The 22,028-nt window shown below is 38.7% G+C and overlaps 1 protein-coding gene across 1 annotated transcript; it reads right to left on the bottom strand.

The window, feature by feature from the left end:
• Positions 1 to 13,302: 13,302 nt before the first annotated feature.
• Positions 13,303 to 14,118, bottom strand: LOC132044382 (uncharacterized). The gene is made up of 2 exons (XM_059434875.1): positions 13,800 to 14,118; positions 13,303 to 13,715 (listed from the first exon to the last, which is right to left on the bottom strand). Exons 1-2 carry the CDS (start codon positions 14,116 to 14,118, stop codon positions 13,303 to 13,305), a joined length of 732 nt encoding a protein of 243 aa, XP_059290858.1.
• Between the last annotated feature and the right edge of the window lie 7,910 nt (positions 14,119 to 22,028).

The following is a 22,028-nucleotide window of genomic DNA, read 5'->3' as shown; positions in this document are numbered from 1 at the left end:
GACATGATGAACGATCGACACACGGAGGAGCGAATTCACAGCAACCATTTGAACAGCAAGAGTCGACTCTGGTTCAGCCACAAAGCCAATTTCAACAACAAGAGTCGACCCCGATTCAGTGGCATTCCGATGATATCCCCATCTTCAAGATCGCCCAGATGCCTTTGTCTTTAATAGGGATGATGATCATATTCGGCGAAGTTTGTGGAAAGAGTTAGTGGATCTTTTAAAACAAAAGGCTCATATTGAAAAAGGGATGATTTTCGGCTCGAAAAAATCATTGCGAAGAAAATTTGTTAAGATTTATTGCATCCGGGGGATGAGGGAGTTTAAAGTTGACGATTCCACACGAAAACTTTGGCGATTGGTCTCGCGAAGAGAAAATATCAGGCTGCGAATGGATGCTCGGTGGTAAAAAGCTACGAAAAGATGTGGACTATTCCAAAGTTCTACATAAAGCACACTTGTGATATGGGTGACCTCCCAGGATGATCATTGCAATCTAGATACTAATTTGATTGCGCGTGTATTAGTTGGCGACATTAGAGAAAACCCGAGTCCCCTTAGCCTAAGTTTATTTTATTTTTGGTGTTAATATAATGTTCCTCGTTATTATATCTTTGATATTTCAACTTTTTCGGGTTCCTATTAAAGATTGTATTAGAGCGAATCTTTGAAAGTATATCGTAAAGCTTTTACTAGGAGGAAGGCGTATCTTGGGCGTAGGCGTGCACGTGAGATAGTCTTCGGCAATTGGGAGGGCTCTTTCAAGACGTTGCCGAGATGCATGGCGGCTCTACAACATTTCAATCATGGTAATGTTGTTGAATGGAAGCTCAAATCGAAGCCTGGTGTGCCCGGTAATATTTTTGATTTTGTGTTTTGGGCCTTCAAACCATGCATTGATGGTTTTGCTCATTGTCGTAGGTAATATCAATAGATGGAACACATGTGTACGGGAAGTATGACATAAAGTTGCTAATAGAAGTTGGAATGGATGCAAATGGAGCTATATTCCCTCTAGCTTTTGCAATTGCAGCAAATGAGAGCATTAGTACGTGGGATATGTTTTTGGACTACTTAAGGCAACACGTTTTTAAGGATCGCATGGGAATATGTGTGATATCAGACAGACATGCTGGCATATTGCACAATATGTTCAATTTGCAAGGGTGGCAGCCACCCTTTGCCTACCATCGTTATTGTTTAAGGCATTTGAAGGCAAACTTCCAAAAGGCATATCGAACCCCAGCACTTTGCAATTGGATGTGGGTGGCTGCAACAGAGCATCAAGAAGGTTTAACCTACGGATGGACATTATTAGGCGGGCGAATGAGGAAGCCTTCCTTGGTTGAATGCAATTGATAAAGACAAATGGACATTACACCGGGATGAAGGTAGGCGATGGGGTATGCGACAACAAACGGCCCGAGTCATTCAATGGCTTGTTGAAATGCACGCGGGGACTACCGCGTCACGGCAATGGTGAGAATGACATTTAAGCGAGGTTGCGGAGCGGTTCGTCGATGAATCAAAAGAGGCCAAAGCATATACGCAACGGAGTCTAAGATGGATGCCAAAACCGTCAAAGCTACTTAGAGTACCACAAATATATAAGGCTCGAAACATGACCGGATGGAGTACAACTGCGGAAGCGCATATTTGAACTCACAACAAGTGTGTACCAAGGTAAAGGAGAGTCTTGTCCACACAATTTGTGAGATTCCAAGAACATGCACATGCGGCAAGTGGCAATCATATCACATGCTATGTTCTCATGCCTTCAAATGTTTTATCGCAATGGGAAAGAACGCTCCCCGTACATGGTGAGAATATACGGTTGAAAATTATGCAAGAACGTATCTTTGGAAGGTTCTACCCACTTGGTAGTGAGAGTTAGAGCATATCGGGTGGTTCGGTTCGGGTTTGAAAGTTATTGGTTAAGTTTATCGGTTATCGGTTTGTAGACATGTTAAACCGTTAAAGAACCATTAAGATATCGGTTAATGGGTTATTGGTTAATTGGTTTTTTATCGTTATCGGTTTAACCGTTAAGATATCACACGAAATTTTTTCAAGAATAAGAACCCGTCTTCAAAGCAGAATCAGAAATGAATTAACGAGATGCAAAATGAATAAAGTAGCTACAAAAGAAAGTGCACTGCGGCGATTAGCCATAAATGGAGTTTGAAGCTGGAAGGCTGTTTGGCATCTCCAAGACGTTAAAAACTTGAAACCTTTTCTTCGTACTTACATGAATCCTAGTTCCCGGACCACAAACGAACTTTCCAATTTGACAGCTTATGTTGTCTTTTTTATGCTTCTTCATCCGAGTCCTCAACAACTCTCCTCATTTTTGCTCTCTTTACCCGTTGCATCAGTGGCACGCAAGTTATTTCCACAAGCATTTGGTTCTTGATGCTTGGTAAAGTTTGTTTCACACCCTTGGAAGCAATTAGAAGCTTTGACATTCAGGCTAAGTTCTTGTAAAACCTTGCAGCTAACTTCACCAGTGAGAAATAAATTGACTTAGGAATTACTAAGTAATTATATATGGAAGGGTTAGAATGGAATGAATTCACTGGGCTGGACTCCACAAATTATATATGAAAGGTTATATATGGAAGGGTATAATTGTAATTAAATAAATGGTTATCGAGTTATCGGTTCACCCCGTTAACAAAAGTGGTGAACACCGAGACCCGAACCGATACCCCAATAACTATAGAACACCACCCAATACCCGAACCATTAACCCACTAACCCGAACCATTAATCCAATAACCCAATTATCGGTTCGGGTTATTGGTTTAACCGTTAACATGCACAGCCCTAGTGAGAGTTATTGGCCACCGGATCCATTTTCAATGATTGCAAATAAAGCATTTATCCGTAAATTCAGAAAGAATGCATACTCGCGTATTCATAATGAAATGGATGTTCCACCGGGGAGATACACTCGAAAATGCTCATTTTGCAATTATGTTGGTCATGATAAGCACAAGTGTCCCTTACGGCATGGTGGTCAAACTACATCTCGCGGTGGAAGTACCTCTCGTGGTGGAGCAAACTTTCATGGTGGAAGTACCTCTAGTGATGGTGGCACATCTCGCGGTGTTGGCACATCTCGCGGTGGTGGCGGAAGATCAACTCAAGGGCATTAATTGATGAATGTTTTTTAAGTTTTTTTCTTACTTTGATGATTGTATTTTAAAAAAGTTTGGGTTTCTTATTAATGAACAAGTTTAAGTATTTTCATTTACTCAAGGTTATGAATGATGCAATTTAACTAAGTTTTTTTTTTTTTTTTTTGTATGAATGCTTTGCCATTTTGACTAACTTTTGATTAATTATTAATGAACAAGTTTAAGTATTCGTAAAGAACTTCAAGCTAATGTCACCGAGCCTTCAAACGAAAATGGCGTTCGAGCACTTTTCAACAACTAAAACGGCCATCCGAACTTTTGTGTATCCTTGATGTATTGATCCTACCTTACTAATCGCACAAAAATAAGTAGGGTTCTGTATAAAATATTGAAGTTTCGGGGTCCCGAAGCATGATTAATCTATGGTCAAAGTACGTTAAAAGGTGTAATGGAAGAAGGGTTAACCAAAAGGGCCGAAAAAAAAAAAAAAGGAGGGACACTATAGCGCAGTAAATTACTGCGCTAAAGGTAGTTGGTAACATTTTTTTTTGTTGGGGTATTTTGATTCAAAATGTTTTTTTGGGGGGCATTTTGGTTCGGACTCGTTGTTTCGGTGGATAGCTCTTCTGACTCAACACTAAAAGCAACAAAGGTGTTTTCCATAGCATTCCTTTGGAAAATTTGTGCTACAAAATATGTTTTTTCCCTCATTCTTAACAAACCGACTCAGGAAAACGCATGGTGGAAACGGGTTAATTAAAACATTTGGAAACTTACTAATTTTTCTACATGAAAACACTATTGTTTAGGATTATCCCACCAACATTCTGTGGAAAATAGCCACTGAACATTTTTTCAGAGGAAAATCGATGGGAAAATAGAGATTTTTTAGTAAATGTAAGGCATTAAAACACAATATCAATGTTTTTATTACAAAAGTTCTGGTTGCACATTCCACTAATTTCTGATTCATTTAATTTACATAAGATACCATCTCAATCGATCCATAGAAGCTTTGGAATCAGGTTTATCACATTGATGTCATTAAAAATATGTTATTCCTGTTTTACCCCATTACATAATATTAAATTCAGCTAATCGTGGCGCATTTTTCTAAAGTACTACAGCTCTCTTCCACTTGAAATTCATTTATCACTCATTAACATAACATTATGAAATTCAATTCAGCTAATCATCACACATATTTATAAAGGTACTACAGATCTCTTCCACTTAATATCGATAAAGTATCACTCATTTTATAATATGAAACATGCCAAATATGTTTTTAAAATATGTGATAATATTATGAAATTAGATTTAGATAATCATCATCCATATTTACAAAGTACTACAGCTTTCTTCCACTTAAAATTATAAAATACAACCACTTTGTAATATGAAACATGTCAAATCATGTTATAATTGTATCAGGAATATAGTTGATATGCTCTAGATTCAACCTCACATATGACAATTTAAACATATTTTTGTGAAGTTATTTGATATAAATATATGGCTTTTGAACTTTTTTTTTAATCTTATTTATTATTAATTGATTGATTAATTTAATGAAATATTAATAAAAAAGCTGACTTATATGTTTGTTTACCCTAAAAAATGGATAACAATTAAATTTGTAAGTGGTTGATAGGATATGTGGTTAGATTAATTTATAACGTATAAAAATAGCAAGCAAGTGATAATATATTGATAAATAATAGTAAAGAAAGCTTAAGAAACCAAGTTTGTAAACCCTGAGAACTGGTTCGGTTTTATGTATCTTTCTTTAACCGAGCCAATTACTTAAGAGAATTCTCTTTTGCCAAACTTTTCAGATTACAAGTGTGAGGAATAATGAAAAAGCTAACCCCAAAATGAAAAGGGTACACCCTTATTTATAGCTACAAATAAATGGGCCTTAGTACAATCTAAAAAGGCCTTTCTAGAAAAACCCTAAAATGGATAAGGCGGCGTCCGTACGGTCATTTTGACACCCGTACCGTTGTCAGCGCAAATGGTGGAACAGTCAGATGACGCGTGGCGTGGCCCATAACGGATACTCCGAGCCTATGTTGAGTGTGTTCGCTTCAGGCTTGGGTTTTCGGTGCCTATCAACATACCCTTAGTTTTGACACTCAGTTGAATGAACTCACGACCCCTCTGTCCTCGTTCCCTTTGGTGGCCAACGACCTCATTCTTCTTCGATCTCGTATCGGACAGCTGTAATATTTACTCCGATTCTTACCGAATACAAATTGCTTCGGTTTTTACCGTATACAGATAGTCCCCACACTTCTCGGATCGAAGTTTCATCGAAGTGACCGGAAGTGGAATGATTACCTCGGTGACTTCCTTAGTAAGTCTCTACTTTGAAAACAGGCGGGAAATGAAATGTCCTTTCATGTCACGTCTCTCTGACTTCGGACACGTGGATCCTTTTGATTGTATAGCTTTAGTGGGTCACGTCTTTCGACTTCGGACACGTGTAACCTTTTGGTTGGACGACTTCATTTTTTTTCTCTATATAAGGAGTTACAGTGATTTCATTTTTTACTTTTCATCTTTCACTTCCTTGTTTCACTCTTCATCTCTTGATCATCTCATTTTACCTAGTTCTATTCTTGCTCCTTTTTGAATCTTTGTTCCGAAATTCTGTGTCTTCGAAAAGTTGTTGAGAAAATTCATTTGAGGTCCCAAAATCTTCTCTATTTTCTGGGAAATCTTCTATAACTCTCCTTAACTTCATCTGTTCATCTCCAAATCTTCATATCTTCATATTTTTAGCCTTCAAATCTTCATATCTTCATCCCCAGATCTTCAAATCTTCATATCTTCATACTCCGATCTTCCAAACTCAAGAAATGGCAACGAACACCTACTCTACTTCCCAAAATGTTCCTTCGGTTTCTTCTCCAAGTGCCGAACCTATCGCTAGCCTCGGAGACAAAGCTCAACCTAGCTCCTTCGAACCTACGTCCAAAGACATAATCCCCTCGAGATACAATTTCAACCACGAATTTGTCGTCGAAACGGCCGTAAAGAAATTTGATCGGGGTTTCGACGTGAGACGTTACCCATCATTGATCAAAGAGAAGCACCTTCCATGAGTTCGAACTGAATGTGGCTGGGATAACCTCCCCCTCCCCCCATAGAGATTATTGCTCCCGGTGATGACGAATCAATCACCGACTTTAAGGAGGGATTTTTATATATTTATACATACCCTTTCACCTTTAAGCTTAACACTCCAATAGATCCAGTTACCCTTGAACATATAAAGCATTCCTCGCTCAAATAGGCTCAAACGTTTGGAGGATCATAGACTGCCTCTGTCTCCACTTTTTGGCCGATAATGCCAAAATTAACTTCACCCTGCACCATCTGATCCGGTTATATTGCCCGAGGATCTTTCGTGGCAGAGTTATAAAGCTCTCCAAATAAGAGAGGAACCCTATTCTTTCCTGCGTCGATGAGAATAGGGATCAAGGCTGGTACGAGCGTTTCGTCCGAGTTAGGAATGCGGACATTATACCGGATGATTACATGCCTTTCCTCGAAAAGTGGAATGACAAACATAAGTTTTATGGGGGTTATCTCCCTTTTACGTGCCTTTGAGCATTTCTTCTAACTATTTTCCAATGTTTCAGCTAACGGATGGCTTCCAAAGGCGATCCCCGGATTTCCTAGGTGGATTGAAATATTATCAGCCAACATCAGCACGAAGAGCAGACATGGAAAGATTTATCCCGTGATCGGTGGTCAGCACAAAATCATGGTATCTTTTTCTTCCCTTAGTTCTTGTTATTTTCTTTCGTTCAACTTTCTCCGATTTAATCCTTCGATATTCAGGTTTGGGAAAATGCTCTTCGACCCCACGGCCTGCACTAGAAGATGAACCTGCCACATCAAGTTCAGATTTTGATATTTTGGGATCAGCATGGCTCATTGCCGAAGCTAAAAAGAAAAAGAAAAAACCCAAGTCTAAGGGTCAGAAAAGAAAGAAGAGCTCGAAGGATGCCAGCGGTATATCCGGAGCTCAAGGTCTGAGGGATGACCCCGATAATGACAATTGGATCATGAACATCGTATCGGATCCTTCTGTTGCTGCTGCCACCAGGGCCGACACAACTTCAGTGGAGGTCCCGGAGAAGAGTGCCGCAACTAATTTGCCAAGCTCAGTCACAAGTGGGGAGGTCGAGACCCTTTTCCCCCTGATAATAGAATATCTCCAAGACCTGATTCCCATAAGGGCCATCGAGCTGATCAACATTATGGGCGACACTTCACTCGAGTCGGCACCTTTGGTAAAAAGGGCCAGAAGGGCCAAAACAGCTTCAAGGGCCGAAACACCTTTAAGGGTCGAAATACCTTCAAGGGCCGATACAACTTCGCCTCCTCCTCCTGCTCCATTCTCGAAGCAGGAGAATTTTAACGACATGTTTTTCGATAATCCTCCTGCAATACGGAAGCCTCAGGGTTTAGACACCTTCCTATTCCACAAGCATCGAGAAGGCCTAATCGATCTACCGAGTCAGGTTCGAGGTTTCGACTTATGGAAATTTTTTTGTCTTCGAGCGCCGAGCTGAGGAGGACCAGGTCGACCATAGTCACTGTTCCTGAAGATTGTAGTTTTTTATCTCACCCCGTAGGGGTAGCCAGCTATCTCCGACCTCTTATGTCGGAGTCCGATAAAGAGAAAATGACAGTACTCTCGTGGCAGTGCGTTCTCAATAAGGGTATGCATGCTGGCAACCGGGTGAACATTCTTTCTCTCTCCTTCCAATGAGTTTAATTTATTTGATGTAAATTTCTCTGTTTGCCGATCTCTAACCTTGTTTATTTTATTTTTACAGGGTGTCGTGCTTGTGAACGAAGGTTTTCTTCGAGCTCAGCACGAGATAGATGACTTACGGGCCCAGTTAGATGCCCAGGGCCGAGAGACTGAGAAGTTCAAGCTTCTCCTCCAACAAAAGAAAGATCATTTGAGCCATATCGTCGGTCCTCCGACCCTCCGAATAGAGCTTGAAGCAGCTCAAAAAGAACAAAGTCCTAGAAGAGGACAATAAGGAGCTCAGCTGGGGCAACTCCAAATATGTCACAAAGCTTGGTGAGTTAGAGGCCACTATCACCCAATTGAGGCAATGACTCGAGTCCGTTAAAGGTGAGGCTGCGAAGATGGAGGAGAAGTTTGGGCAACTTGAAGCCAAAAGGGCCACTGAAAAGGAAGCCTTAAAGGTTGCCCAAGAGAAAGCCGAGACTCGAGCCCAGGCCAATGAGAAACTCAAGAGCAAGCTCGAGGCCGCTATTCGAGACAATGACGAACTTTAAGCCGAGCTAGTTGCATCCAACGACGATCGGATTGCTTTGAGTGATATGAGGTCCGAGTTGGAGGAAAAATTAAAAAAGGCTCAGGCCAAACTAAAGGAATCCCATGAAGAAATTGAGGCTACCAAGGCTCGATCCATCCTTCTAATAGAATATGAGAAGTGGAAGTCTCGAAGGTCTATGCTCGAGGCGGCTCAACGAGGCATTGTGGATATCCCTGCTCGGATTGCCGAGGCAAAGACAGTCGAGGATAGAGCCAAGAAAGCACTCGAAGATAGCTCCGAGGAAGACCCTGAAGGGTCAGGCTCTGACAACTCGAGCTCATCTTTGACAAAGTAAATAGGCTCATAGGACCTTTGAATTTTGTTCTTGATCTTTGTAATTTTCACAAGTGTAAGCTTCGGCCCTTCATGACATATAAAATTTGTATGGGCTTCTCCTTTGCCAGTATTACTTTCAATCGTTTATGATACTTAGTCATGTGAGACTTCGAACACATCTTTAAGTAGGATAGAATTTATGATATTGTTTCGTTAAAAACGGTCGAGGTTCGACCGTAATCCCTTAACAATTTTTGTCTTAGGAAAATGAGCCAACTTAACTTTTGAGTTTTAGGCTTTACTTTAACCGGTTCCTATTCAACCGATATCTTATTAAGGGCTTGTCCGCGGGAGCCTTTTTATGCTTTGTGAATTCGGACGTCTCCGAACCACTTAGGCCATTTAAGTCGAGGTCTTTAATTACTTCGACCTTCTTTCGACTATTTGAATTCTTTATAAGTTGGGATCGGTTAATTATAACCTTAATGCCTTCATCTATTTTGTGACGGCAGTCCCCAGTCAAGGGTAGCCTATGGGCAAAAATAAATAGTCACTCTCGTGTACATTCATAAAAGGGCACATTTGAAACATACTTTTACCGAAGTATTTTTCTTCATATTTCAAATATTTGTCTCGTACAAGAAACTAAGGACTTCATCCGACCTCTTCTGCCTTTGCCGTAGCAACACTATCTGGGCACCATTCATTCGATCGTTTGGCCCTTACAACGAAACCTAATGCAGAAGGCTTGGCCAATTAAAAAGAATTTATTCTACTTTGACTTCTCTTCTTCGCTTCTTTGAGCTTTCTTCGATCTTGTTATTCCTGGTGAGGGTATCATAGTCCCCTAGTGTTTGTGTGCGAAGTATGAGCGGAGAAACACTATAGAAAATGACGTTGTTGAATCCCCAGTCCCAATACTTTGCTGGTCTTCGAGTCCCCGGCACTTAGCCCGATTTTTGCATTTTAAAGTAACACGTTGTACATTGTTGCCTCATTAAAAACCTTGCCAGAAAACCTACTTTGGGATAAAACTAAGCTAAGGAAAAGAGTGCAACACGTGTTACGTGTTTTCAGACCTAATTCTACTATCTTTGAATTTTACCCCGATTTGACCCTGCAAAGAAAAATGTGAGAATTTTTTAAATTCATAAAGGGTTAGTAGCTCGTACCTTAGCAATAATATTTCTTCAAGTGTGCTACGTTCCAGTTATTGTGCAGCTAATATGATCCTTTGCTTGTTATTCCGGTTATCTTATACGGTCATTCTCAGTTCGAGCCCAGTTTTCCATCATCGGGATTCTTAGTGTGCAGGGTAATTTTTGGAAGCACTAAGTCCCCAACTTGAAAATGCCGAAGGTTCGTTCTTCGATTGTAATATCTCCTCATTCGTTGTTTTTGAGCTGCTAAACGGACCAATGCATTCTCGCGGAGTTTGTCCGCTAAGTCAAGCTTCACGGCCATAGCCTCTTCATTTGACTCGTTCGTCACATACCGGAACCTTAGGATCGGTTCTCTGACTTCTACAGGAATTAAATCCTAGGCCCCATAAACTAGAGAAAATGGTATTTCTCCAGTATTTGACTTCGATGTCGTTCTGTAGGCCCATAGAACCTCCGGCAAAACTTACTTCCACTTGTGTTTTGACGACTCTAGTCGCTTTCTTAGATTTTGAATTATGGTCTTATTCGTCGACTCTACTTGTCCGTTTGCACTCGGGTGATACGGAGTTGACAAAATCTTCTTGATCTTCAATCCTTCGAGGAAATCATTAACCTTATTGCCAATGAATTGTCGACCGTTGTCGCAAGTTATCTCGGCAGGAATGCCGAACCGACAAATGATATGGTCCCAAATGAAGTTAATGACCTCCTTCTCTCTGACTTTCTCAAAGGCCTACGCTTCAACCCATTTGAAGAGGCTATGGTCAGTCATAAACAAAACGAACTGATCCTCACCTGGAGCCCATGGCAAAGGACCGACAATGTCCATCCCCCATTTCATGAATGGCCAAGGGGATAGGACCGGATGAAGCAACTCTCCCGGCTGGTGTATCATCGGTGCGTGCCTTTGGCACCCATCACATTTTCGGACAAAATTTTTTGCGTCCTCCTCCATCCGGTTCCAATAATACCCTGCTCTGATTATCTTTCGAACTAAAGCTTCGGCTCCAGAAAGATTATCGTAGTTTCTTTCGTGGATCTCCCACATCACATAATCTATTTCTCCGAGCCCCAAGCATTTAGCCAAAGGTCCGTAGAAAGATCGGCGATACAACTGGTCATCGACCAAGCAGAATCTCGCAGCTTTGGTTCGAAGGGACCTCGATTCCTTAGGGTCTGTTGGGAGCTTCCCTTCTCGCAAGTAGTCAATGTATTTATTGCGCCAATCCCATGTCAAGCTCATTGTATTTATGTCGGCGTGGCCATTTTCTACTGCCGAGTTCATCAACTGAACGACCGTGCCAGAATTGAATTCCTCCGCTCCGACCGACGAACCTAAGTTGGCCAATGTATCTGCTTCATTATTTTGCTCCCTTGGCACATGCTGCATAGTCCATTCTTTGAACCGGTGTAGGACTACTTGAATTTTTTCTAGGTATCTCTGCATTCGTTCGTCTTTGACTTTGAAAACACCGTTGACTTGGTTCACAACTCGGAGGGAGTCATATGTTGCTTCGATGATTTTGGCCCCTAAACTTTGAGCCAATTCTAAACCTGCAATCATAGCCTCATACTCGGCTTCATTGTTAGTCAATTTTAAAGTTCTGATTGATTGTCGAATAATATCACCTGCGGGGGCCTTAAGAACAATCCCCAATCCGGACCCTTTCACGTTCGATGCTCCGTCCGTGTACAAGGTCCAGATTCCTGCGATTTTTCTTGAGGTTAACAAAAGCTCTTTTTCTACCTCGAAAACCATTGCCGGAGTAAAATCGGTTATAAAGTCGGCCAAGATTTGGGATTTTATAGCCGTTCTAGGTTTATACTCGATATCATAACCGCTTATCTCTACGGCCCATTTCGTCAACCTTGGTTTATGCATGATATTTTTTAACGGGTAAGTGGTCACTACACATATGGGGTGGCATTGAAAATAAGATTTCAGTTTTCTAGAGACACTTATCAAGGCTAATGCTAATTTTTTGAGGTAAAGATAACGAGTCTCAGCATTCCTTAATGTTCTACTTACATAATATATAGAGAATTGCGTACCTTCCTCTTCTCAGACCAAAACGCCACTTACCGCAACCTCGGATACTGCCAGATATAAGAACAGTTGTTCATTTGCTTTTGGCGTGTACAGCAAAGGCGGACTCGACAAGTATCATTTTAAATCTTCCAAAGCTCTTTGACACTCCGGTGTCCACACAAAGTCATTCTTCTTCCTTAGCAATGAAAAGAAGCGGTGACTTTTATCCGAAGACCTTAAAATGAACCGGCTCAGAGCCGCGATTCTTCCGGTTAACCTTTGCACTGCCTTCATGTTGTTAACCACTTCGATGTCTTCAATGGCCTTAATTTTGTCCGAGTTGATTTCAATCCCTCGGTTCGACACCATGAAGCCCAAGAACTTCCCTGATCTAACGCCGAAGGCACACACTCCGGGTTTAGCTTCATGTTGTATTTGCGAGGTATGTCAAAGGTTTCCTGCAAATGCTTTAAATGGTCCTCTATTTTCAGGAACTTAACTAGCATGTCATCAATATAAACCTCCATTGTTTTACCTATTTGTTCTTCGAACATTCGGTTAACTAGGCGTTGGTAAGTTGCACCGGCGTTTTTTAATCCGAATGGCATTACATTATAGCAATAAGTCCCATATCGGGTTATAAAAGAAGTTTTCTCCTGATACTCTGGATCCATCCGAATCTGATTGTACTCGGAGTAGGCATCGAGAAAACTTAACATCTCCTGTCCGGCTGTCGCATCGATCATTCGATTAATGTGAGGCATAAGGAATGAATCCTTCGGGCATGCTTTGTTCAGATCCTTATAATCAACACACATTCTAAATTTATTACTTTTTTTCGGCACGACAACGACATTAGCTAACCAGTCCGGGTATTTAACCTCCCGGATGGAACCTATTTTTAAAAGCTTTATTACCTCATCTTTGACGAAAGCATGCTTTATTTCAACCATCGGTCTTCTTTTCTGTTTCACTGGGGAAATTTTTTTATCGAGGCTTAACTTATGCGTCGTTACTTTCAATGGCACACCTGTCATGTCTAAATGGGACCATGCAAAACAATCAGCGTTAGCTTGAAGAAATTTAATTAATTTACGCTTGAGCTCCGAGGTTAACCCCGTGCCCAGGTATACCTTTCTGTCCGGCAAGTGCACAAACAAGATAATCTATTCCAGCTCCTCTATGGTAGACTTGGTTGCGTCCGAATCATCCGGTAGCACGAACGATCTGGGCACACCGAAATCATCTTCTTCGAAGCTCAGGCTCATCTCTTCCTTTTCTTCATCCAAGCTGACCGTGCCTCCATTCTTTAATTGCTATTTAGTATCTTTGCCTTTGGTTGATTCAACGGCTTTTTGGACCGATTCCTTCTGAATGAAGGGTGCTTCTTCGATCGCGAAAATCTCCCTTGCCATGGGTTGTTCACCACAGACCGTTTTTATCCCTTCTGAGGTCGGAAATTTTAACATTTGATGCAATGTCGAGGGTACTTCCCTCATGCTATGAATCCACGGTCTGCCAAGCAACACATTATACTTCATCTCACCCTCGATGACATAAAACATTATTTGCTGAAGAGTCCCGGCGATATTGACTGGCAAAAAGATTTCTCCCTTAGTAGTTTCGCTTGCCATATTGAATCCACTGAGAACCCGAGCTATCGGAACAATTTGGTCCAAAAGCCCCAGTTGTTCTACCACTCTCCATCGGATAATATTGGCCGAACTACCTAGGTCAATCAAAATACGTTTAACTTGAGATTTAAAAATAAGGATAGAAATTACCAACACATCATTGTGTGGTTGAATGATGCCTTCTGCATCCTCATCGTTGAAGGAAATAGATCCTTCGGGCACATAATCCCTGGTCCGCTTCTCTCGAACAATTGAAACCTTTGTCCTCTTCATCATCGGTCCTCGTGGCATATCCGTTCCTCCGATTATCATATTGATCACGTGTTGTGGCTCCACGGGCTCGATTTGTTTGTGATTTTCCTTGCCTTTATAGTGTCCATTGCCTCGGTCACTCAAGAATTCACGAAGGTGACCGTTTTTTAACAACCAAGCTACCTCCTCTCTCAATTGGCGACAGTCTTCGATCCTATGGCCATGAGTCCCATGATACTCACACATCACGCTTGGATCTCTTTGAGCCGGATCGGATCTTAATGGTCTCGGCCACCTGGCATCCTTGATATGGCCAATGGCCGAGACAAGATCTGTGGTGTTAATGTTGAAGTTGTACTCTGATAACCTCGGGTTGTCCCCATTGTTGGCTAACCCACCGGCATCTCCTCTAAATAGCAAACCTCAATCGCTTGATTTGCGATCAGCTCGCCTGTCACCCCTACTCGAAAGATGACTGGGACCGCTTCTTCCCCTATCCGACCTAAAGCTAGATTTCTCCGATTGAGCATACGGTCGGTACCTATCCTTCGATAGCCTTATCTCTGGTTCAAAAATCCTCCTCGACCTTTCAGAATTCTTACTTCGTTTATCGGCCCAGGGGGAAGTTCAAGTTGATCATTCTCTACCCGAATCTTGGATTCGTACCTGTTATGGACATCGGCCTAAGTTACTGCCTCGTATTCCAACAAGTTTTTATTTAATTTGAACGAGGCAGTTGAGCTTCGGGGATTGAGACCCTTAGTGAAGGCTTGAGCTGCCCACTCCTCCTGGATCGGAGGGAGTTCCATTCGTTTCTTTTGGAACCTATTCACGAACTCTTGGAGTGGCTCGTTATCTCTTTGGTTGATTCTAAAGATGTCCGCTTTTATTGCCTATACCTTCTTGTCCCCGGCATGGGCTTTGATAAACGCATTTGCGAGCATCTCAAAAGAAGTATGGAATGCTCGGGCAGATGGTCATACTAGGTCAGTGCCCCTTTGGATAGTGTTTCACCGAACTTTTTTAATAATACTGATTCAATTTCATCTTCTTCAACATCGTTGCCTTTTATGGCACAAGTATACGAGGTCACATGCTCCTGCGAGTCCGTCGTCCCATCATATTTCGGGATATCCGGCATCTTGAACCTTTTCAGGATCACTTCGGGGCCGTACTTTGAGGGAAAGGCCTTTGAATGTATCTCTTTGAGTCCGGTCCTTTCAGGATCGGGGGTGACCTCGAGATCTAGTCCACTCTAGAGTTGTACGTTTCTAACCTTTTTTCAGTGGATTCAACCCGTTTAGCCAATGTTTCATGCATTTTTAGGACCTCGGTAGATGCACCTGACCCTGATCCATTATCGCTATCAACTACCCTGGCTTTCTCTCGCCTTGGCTCAATAGCCTGATTTAGCCCTGCTGATGTTGTTCCGTTGTCTTTCTTTTGGAGCTGAGCTATAGCCACCTATTGTTCTTGCAACATTTCAAATATCAAACGTAAGCTAATTTCATCCGCTACATCCGGCAGTTTTCGCTTGTGCCCGAAGCAAAGTAGTCGAATTGTTGCTATTTAAAGGATCCGTGGTCCGGAAGGCGGCATCGTCCCGGCCGACGTATTCTCGATCAAGGCCTTCTGGTCGAGTTGACGCATTTGGGTTGGCCGGGCCGCCAGGGGTGCGTTCGGCTTTAGTATCTCGTTGTTGTCTTTTTCGCCGGCTATCTCGTTGTTGTTCACGTGCCAGGATTGACCACTGCTTACCATCTTGAATGTATCTGACACAAAAACTTTCAAAGAACAAGTGAAAGAGGGAGTTGTAAATTAATCACCACTATCATCCGAGGCCGCACGATGGGCTCCAAACTGTTTACCTTTAAAAATGGTTAACAATTAAATTTGTAAGTGGTTGATAGGATATGTGGTTAGATTAATAGATTACGTATAACAATAGTAGGCAATTGATAATATATTGATGAATGATAGTAAAGAAAACTTAAGAAACCGAATCTGTAACCTCTGAGAACTGGTCCGGTTTTGGAGATTGCCTCTTTAACCCGAGCCAAACACTAAGAAAATTCCACTGTCCCTTTTTCAAATTGCAAGTGTGATGAATAATGAAAATCTAACCCTCAAAATGAAGGGGGTACACTCCTATTTATAGCTATAAATAGATGGGCCTTAGTACAATCTAAAAAGGGCCTTTCTAAGAAAACCCTAAAATGGATAAGGCGGCGTCCGTACGGCACCGACACCCGTACATCGCTTTTCGCCGCACATGGCGGAACGGTCAGGTGACGCGCGGCTTGGCCAATAACAGATACACCGAGCCTACGTTGGGTGTCTTCGCCTCAGGCTCGGCTTTTCTGCGCTTATCAACATACCCTCAGTTTTGACACTCAGTTGGATGATTGACACTCAGTTGGATGAACTCACAACCCCTCGGTCCTCACTCCTACAATGGCCAACGACCTCATTCTTCTTCTCGTATTGGACAGCTGTAATATTTACTCTGGTTCTTACCGAATACAAATTGCTTCGGTTTTTACCGTATACAATATGTCAACATACTATGATTTCAGTTATTTCAAGTGCATATTCCAATTTTAATTCATGGGGTAAAAACGCCTAAGTATATTTTTTATTTCTGCTTCAAATGTTAATTGATTTTCGATCTATATCAGCTCATCTCGAACTTACTTGCTTTACTTTGCTATATATCCTCTTGTTCTGTTCTTCTTTGCTACTGGATTCTCACCTTGCTCTTGTGCTTTAGCAATTGTGAGTCTTTCAGTTTAAAGAGTCAATTTTTGAGATATTATTAGTAATTCTAAGTTTGCACTGATCTGAATTGAAAGGTCTAAACTCCACGAGAAAATCCAGTGAAGTTTCTTGGTCTTTTATTGTTGGAAATTGATCCCAAAAAATTCCAAAGTTGACTTGGAAGTAGGAGAGCTCAAATTCATCATTCCACGTGACTAATTAATGCAATTGATATATATATATATATATATATATATATATATATATATATATATATATATATATATATATATTTATAGAGTGTTCATTGTAGAAAATATTTTGACTACCAACAGTTCATCGTTTCAAATCACTTGTTTAGGACTTCTTGGCTCATACTACTTATATACTCTAATATAATTTTCTTGGAGTACAGAATATTACTCCTCGTTTCCAAATTAATATTATTAATTTTCACGTTCACAAAATCTATTTCCGTAATATTGATTTTTTTACGGAAATATATATGAATTGTAGTACCTTTGGTTTAGTTTCTAAGTTTGTAATAATACTTATGAAAAGAATAATCATCTTTTGCATTCCTTACAACAAGTTTTAGTTTATTGTCCAAAGATGAACAGTATACAAGAATTTGAGATATATTCCTCCGTCCTACTTGTTTACACTTTTCGCTTTTCTAGAAGTGTTTTTTAATTTAATCGTTTTTTAACATAATCTTTCAATTATTCGTGATCAAATTTACATATTTGGATACTATATAAAAAGGACTATAAATCACCATAATTAATAATTTAAAATATTTAAGAGACATATGAAAAAATTACGGACAAAGAGTACAACTCATTTTACTCTAAAAGTCGGGTGTTGTCAAAACAAATCGAGAGATTTTGTGAAAGAATAAATAAGTACTTCTAAGAATGTCTTTTTTATAAATGATTCTTGAAATACATATTTTTGAGATACATATAATAAGTGCAATTCTAAGTTTAAACGTAATTATATTGAAAGCCTTAAAATCAAAGGGACAATCTTTCAGACTCAATTTCCTTGAACTTTCGGTTTTGGAAATTGGTCCAAAGACTACTTTCCAAAGTAAAACGACCTTGACTTCCGTCATATTATAACACCTGTAGCATTGATCTTTTTCTTGCTTATAATAGACCAATGATTACTACATTCTTTGGGAATTCTATTACTAGGAAAGACTTTGGCGACAAACCGTTAATATTTCCAAATAAACACTTCAGAAATTTTTACGCGAAATCTCGTGTTCACATTATATTTCAATACTAAGGATAAGATTAATATAAAACAAAAGAAATTGTCTTGTCAAATCTTCTCTCTTCTTGCTATTACTCATCTATTGATTTTTACTTGCTTACTATGGATCTTGCACGCCCCTTAAGAAATAATAAATGAAGTGCATAATTTACCATGATACTCATATTAATTGGTGTATAATCTTAATGATTTTGAAACATGATTTGAAATTAATAATTAATGTTGAGGGTAAAATAGGAAAAATAAATTACTTTTCTCTTGATATGCTAAAGTGAATAATTAAAAGTGAAAATCTATTTTTGAAATAAAAGAGACAAATAAAATTGAACTGAGGGAGTAGTTTCTTTGTTTCTATGTCCTCACACATATATAAAGCATTTTGGGAAAAGTCTATATTGCTCCAATCCATGATCATAATTTGCCAATTGAAATAAAATATTTTTAGTTGATACCTTACCTAGTAGTTAAAATTATTAAACTTAGAAGTACTCCCCCCCCCCTCTCCCCCCCCCCCCTCTATTTCTTCTATCAACCCTATCTTACTTTGTGCTGTTTAATTTCCGCAATTTGATTTGTTTTGTGTTTCCCCCAAATCGATTCGCATCAGAACTAGTGCGTGGCCGAGGTTTGATGGTGCGTGGGTGGGTCTTGGCTATATCGTGGTTGTGTGGCCGAGAGGGGTTGGGGTTGCCTGTCCCACGTAAGGTCGCGTGGCTGAAAACAGTGTGATTTTTAAAGGGTGCAAATCTTGGCTAAGAATCCAATTCAAGGCTAAGATTGCAAGTGGAGGTCATAATTGCAAACATTGGGCGTTTGATGCAATTGAAGGCCCATGTGGGGTTATTTTCGCAAAGAGCCACTTTAGGGCCTTTGTTGTAAGAGCATTAGTATAAATATGACACTCTAGCCTTTCATTTCACTTAGCTTGAATATTGATGAAAAACTCATTTGAAAGATTGTTTAGTTGTTCATATAGTTTGTTTGGTTACTTAACTAAGTGTGATTTCTTAGTTAAGTCAATTGCATTTCCATTGGCTTTACATAGATTTCTCATTTAAGCGATTCAAATCGAGTCTTCCTTTGAAATTCAAATAGCTTAGGTTCATTGATTGAGTTCAAATTAGGAGGATTTAGGTTTGATGATACGATCCCAAGGAGCACACATGATACAAGAACGGATACGCGGAAACAATCAAATGACAATCTCCCCAGACCCCACTCATAGGATTACACTGGATATGAAAAATAAACGTTATTACTAATCATATTTAACTTTAAATTATTTAATATGTGTTATATTTGTCTCTTGACATGAGAAATAAGTTCCTTATCTGACCTTTTTTTTTTTTGCCATGTTTTCTCTTGAGCCGAGGGTCTTTCGGAAACAGCCTCCATACTTTCCAAGGTAGGGGTAAGGTTAGCGTACACTTTACCTTCCCCACAGCCCACATTATGGGATTTCACTGGGTATGTTGTTGTTGTTGACATGGGACATGGGAAATAAGTTATATTTAAATTATTTTAGAATTACATTACCCTTAAATACGGAGTTACGTTAAAAATATAACATAAGTAATTAATGATTTAATAGTTTATAATTCGTTAAATATGTGAATATTCATAAGAAAAATGATTAAGAAAAAAAAGAATGATAAGAATCATATTTCAATAATCACGATGAAGTTACAGGTAAGGTATCAACTAAAAATATTTTATTTCAATTGGCAAATTATGATCATGGATTGGAGCAATATAGACTTTTCCCAAAATGCTTTATATATGTGTGAGGACATAGAAACAAAGAAACTACTCCCTTAGTTTACTTTTACTTATCTATTATTCCAAAAATAGATTTTCACTTTTAATTATCCACTTTCCATATCAAGAGAAAAGTAATTTATTTTTTCTATTTTACCCTTAACATTAATTATTAATTTCAAATCATGTTTCAAAATCATTAAGATTATACACCAATTAATATGAGTATCATAGTAAACTATATACTTCATTTATTATTTCTTAAGCGCTGCGCAAGCGGTCCATAAGAAGTAAAATGAACGATATGAGTAATAGCAAGAACAGAGAAGATTTGACAAGACAATTTCTTTTGTTTTATATTAATCTTATCCTTAGTATTGAAATATAATGTGAACAAGAGATTTCGCGTAAAAATTTCTGAAGTGTTTTTTTGGAAATATTAACAGTTTGTCGCCAAAGAATTTCCTAATAATAAATTCCCAAAGAATGTAGTAATCATTAGTGTATTATAAGCAAGAAAAAGATCAATGCCACAGGTGTTATAATATGATGGAAGTCAAGGTCGTACTTTGTGTTGCTCCAAAGCATATATATCTACTATACAGAAGCATGGGTTTACCCATGCTTCGTCGTCAGTCACTCTTAAAAAAAAAAAAAAAAAGTGAGCCCCAATCTTCTTTAATAGTAGCATGGGTTTACCCATGCTTACTCATGCTTCATCGTCAGTCACTCTTAAAAAAAAGGTGGCCCCAATCTTCTTTAATAGTAGAAAAATTATAAAATAATAATAATAATAATAATTTAAGATGGGACCCACTCTTCTATAATAGTAGAGATTAAAAAAATAAAGCGGGATCCGCGTAGAGAATTAGGAGATAATTGCAAAAAAAAAAAAAGTTAAGATGGGTCCACTTGAAGAAGTAAGAGACAATTGCTACAAAAAAAATTAAGGTAGGCGTAGTACGCGTGGAAAGAGGAGAGAATTGTAATTAGTAAAAAAAAAAAAAAAAAAAGATAGTTAAATAATGATAATAAGTTCAGAAAATGGTAAAGGTATGCTTAGAGAAAATGTAAAGAAGAGAAGTTCGGGAAAAAAGAAATAACAATTTAAATTGAACACAAAAACTACTAAAGAAGTCATAAAATCAAAAGATTTAAAACTTATACCATACGTCTAACACCAATAATGAGGAATAACATCAAGAAGGCGAAATATAAACGGTCTTCTACAATAGTAAATTAAAAAAAAAAATAATAAGGTGGGGCTCACTCTTCTATAATAGTAGAAATTTTTAAAAAAAAATTAAGTTGGGGCCCACTTTTCTATAATAGTATAAATAAATTAAAAAAAAATTAAGATGGGGCCCACTCTTCCATAATAATAGAGGTTAAAAAAAATTAAGGTGGGATTCACGTGAAGAATTAGGAGATAATTGCAAAAAAAAAATAAAAAAAAATTAAGGTGGGATCCACGTGAAGAAGAAAAAAATAAGACATTTAAATAATGATAATAAGTTCAGAAAATGGTAAAGGTATGCTTAGAGAAAATTTAAAGAAGAGAAATTCAGGAAAAAATAAATAACGATTTAAATTGAACACAAAAACCTCTAAAGAAGTCATAAAACCAAAAGATTTAAAACTTATACCTTTGGGTATAAGTTTAGACACATACGTCTCACACAAATAATGAGGAATAACATCGAGAAGACGAAATATAAACGGTCAAGAAACGTATACACATATTTTCTTAAAATGATGAAGTTGATCTATACTTAAAAATTTAAGACTACGAGATACCGACGCATTTAAAGGCTTTTTCACAAGATTAGAAAGAGATGATGCCATAAAACTCGGTAGGAGAAAGTGTATTTCAAATCTTTCAATTGGAGAACCAAACAAGGAAAGTCATATATGGGAGAAGCGGACTAAGTAAAATAATTTGTTGATATTTTCAATTAATTGAATTATAATACTTTCTGTAATAAAAATTCCATAATTATATTACTAAAAGGTACTCTCTCTGTCCTAATTTATGTGACATAATTTGACTAGGCACGGAGTTTAAAAAAGAAAGGAAAGATCTTTGAAACTTGTGGTCTAAAATAAGTCATAGATATTTGTGTAAATTTAAATCAAGTTAAATGATTTCTAAACATAAAAATATATCATTCTTTTTAGACAGTCTAAAAAAAAGGTGGTACTATTTTTTTTACCTCCAACTCATGTAAGAAAAATAAAAATAAAAAAAATAAAAAAAAAAAAAAAATAAAAAAAAAAAAAAAAAAAAAGTGGACCCCATATTAAAAAGTAAGCAATATCAAAAAAAAGAATGTGGACCCCATATTAAAAAAATCAAGCAA

The sequence above is a fragment of the Lycium ferocissimum genome, unplaced genomic scaffold, assembly GCF_029784015.1.
Source record: "Lycium ferocissimum isolate CSIRO_LF1 unplaced genomic scaffold, AGI_CSIRO_Lferr_CH_V1 ctg4329, whole genome shotgun sequence".
NCBI lineage: Eukaryota > Viridiplantae > Streptophyta > Magnoliopsida > Solanales > Solanaceae > Lycium > Lycium ferocissimum.
The sequence above is the reverse complement of the archived record's forward strand: the minus strand, read 5'-3'. Positions and strand labels throughout refer to the sequence as shown.

Excerpts from the sequence above, each read along its gene's own strand:
- LOC132044382 (XM_059434875.1), bottom strand. The coding sequence starts at position 14,118 with ATGTGTGAGTATCATGGGACTCATGGCCATAGGATCGAAGACTGTCGC. Across the intron at positions 13,716-13,799 it reads CAACGATGAGGATGCAGAAG|GTAGTTCGGCCAATATTATC; the intron begins GCATCATTCAAC and ends TGATTGACCTAG.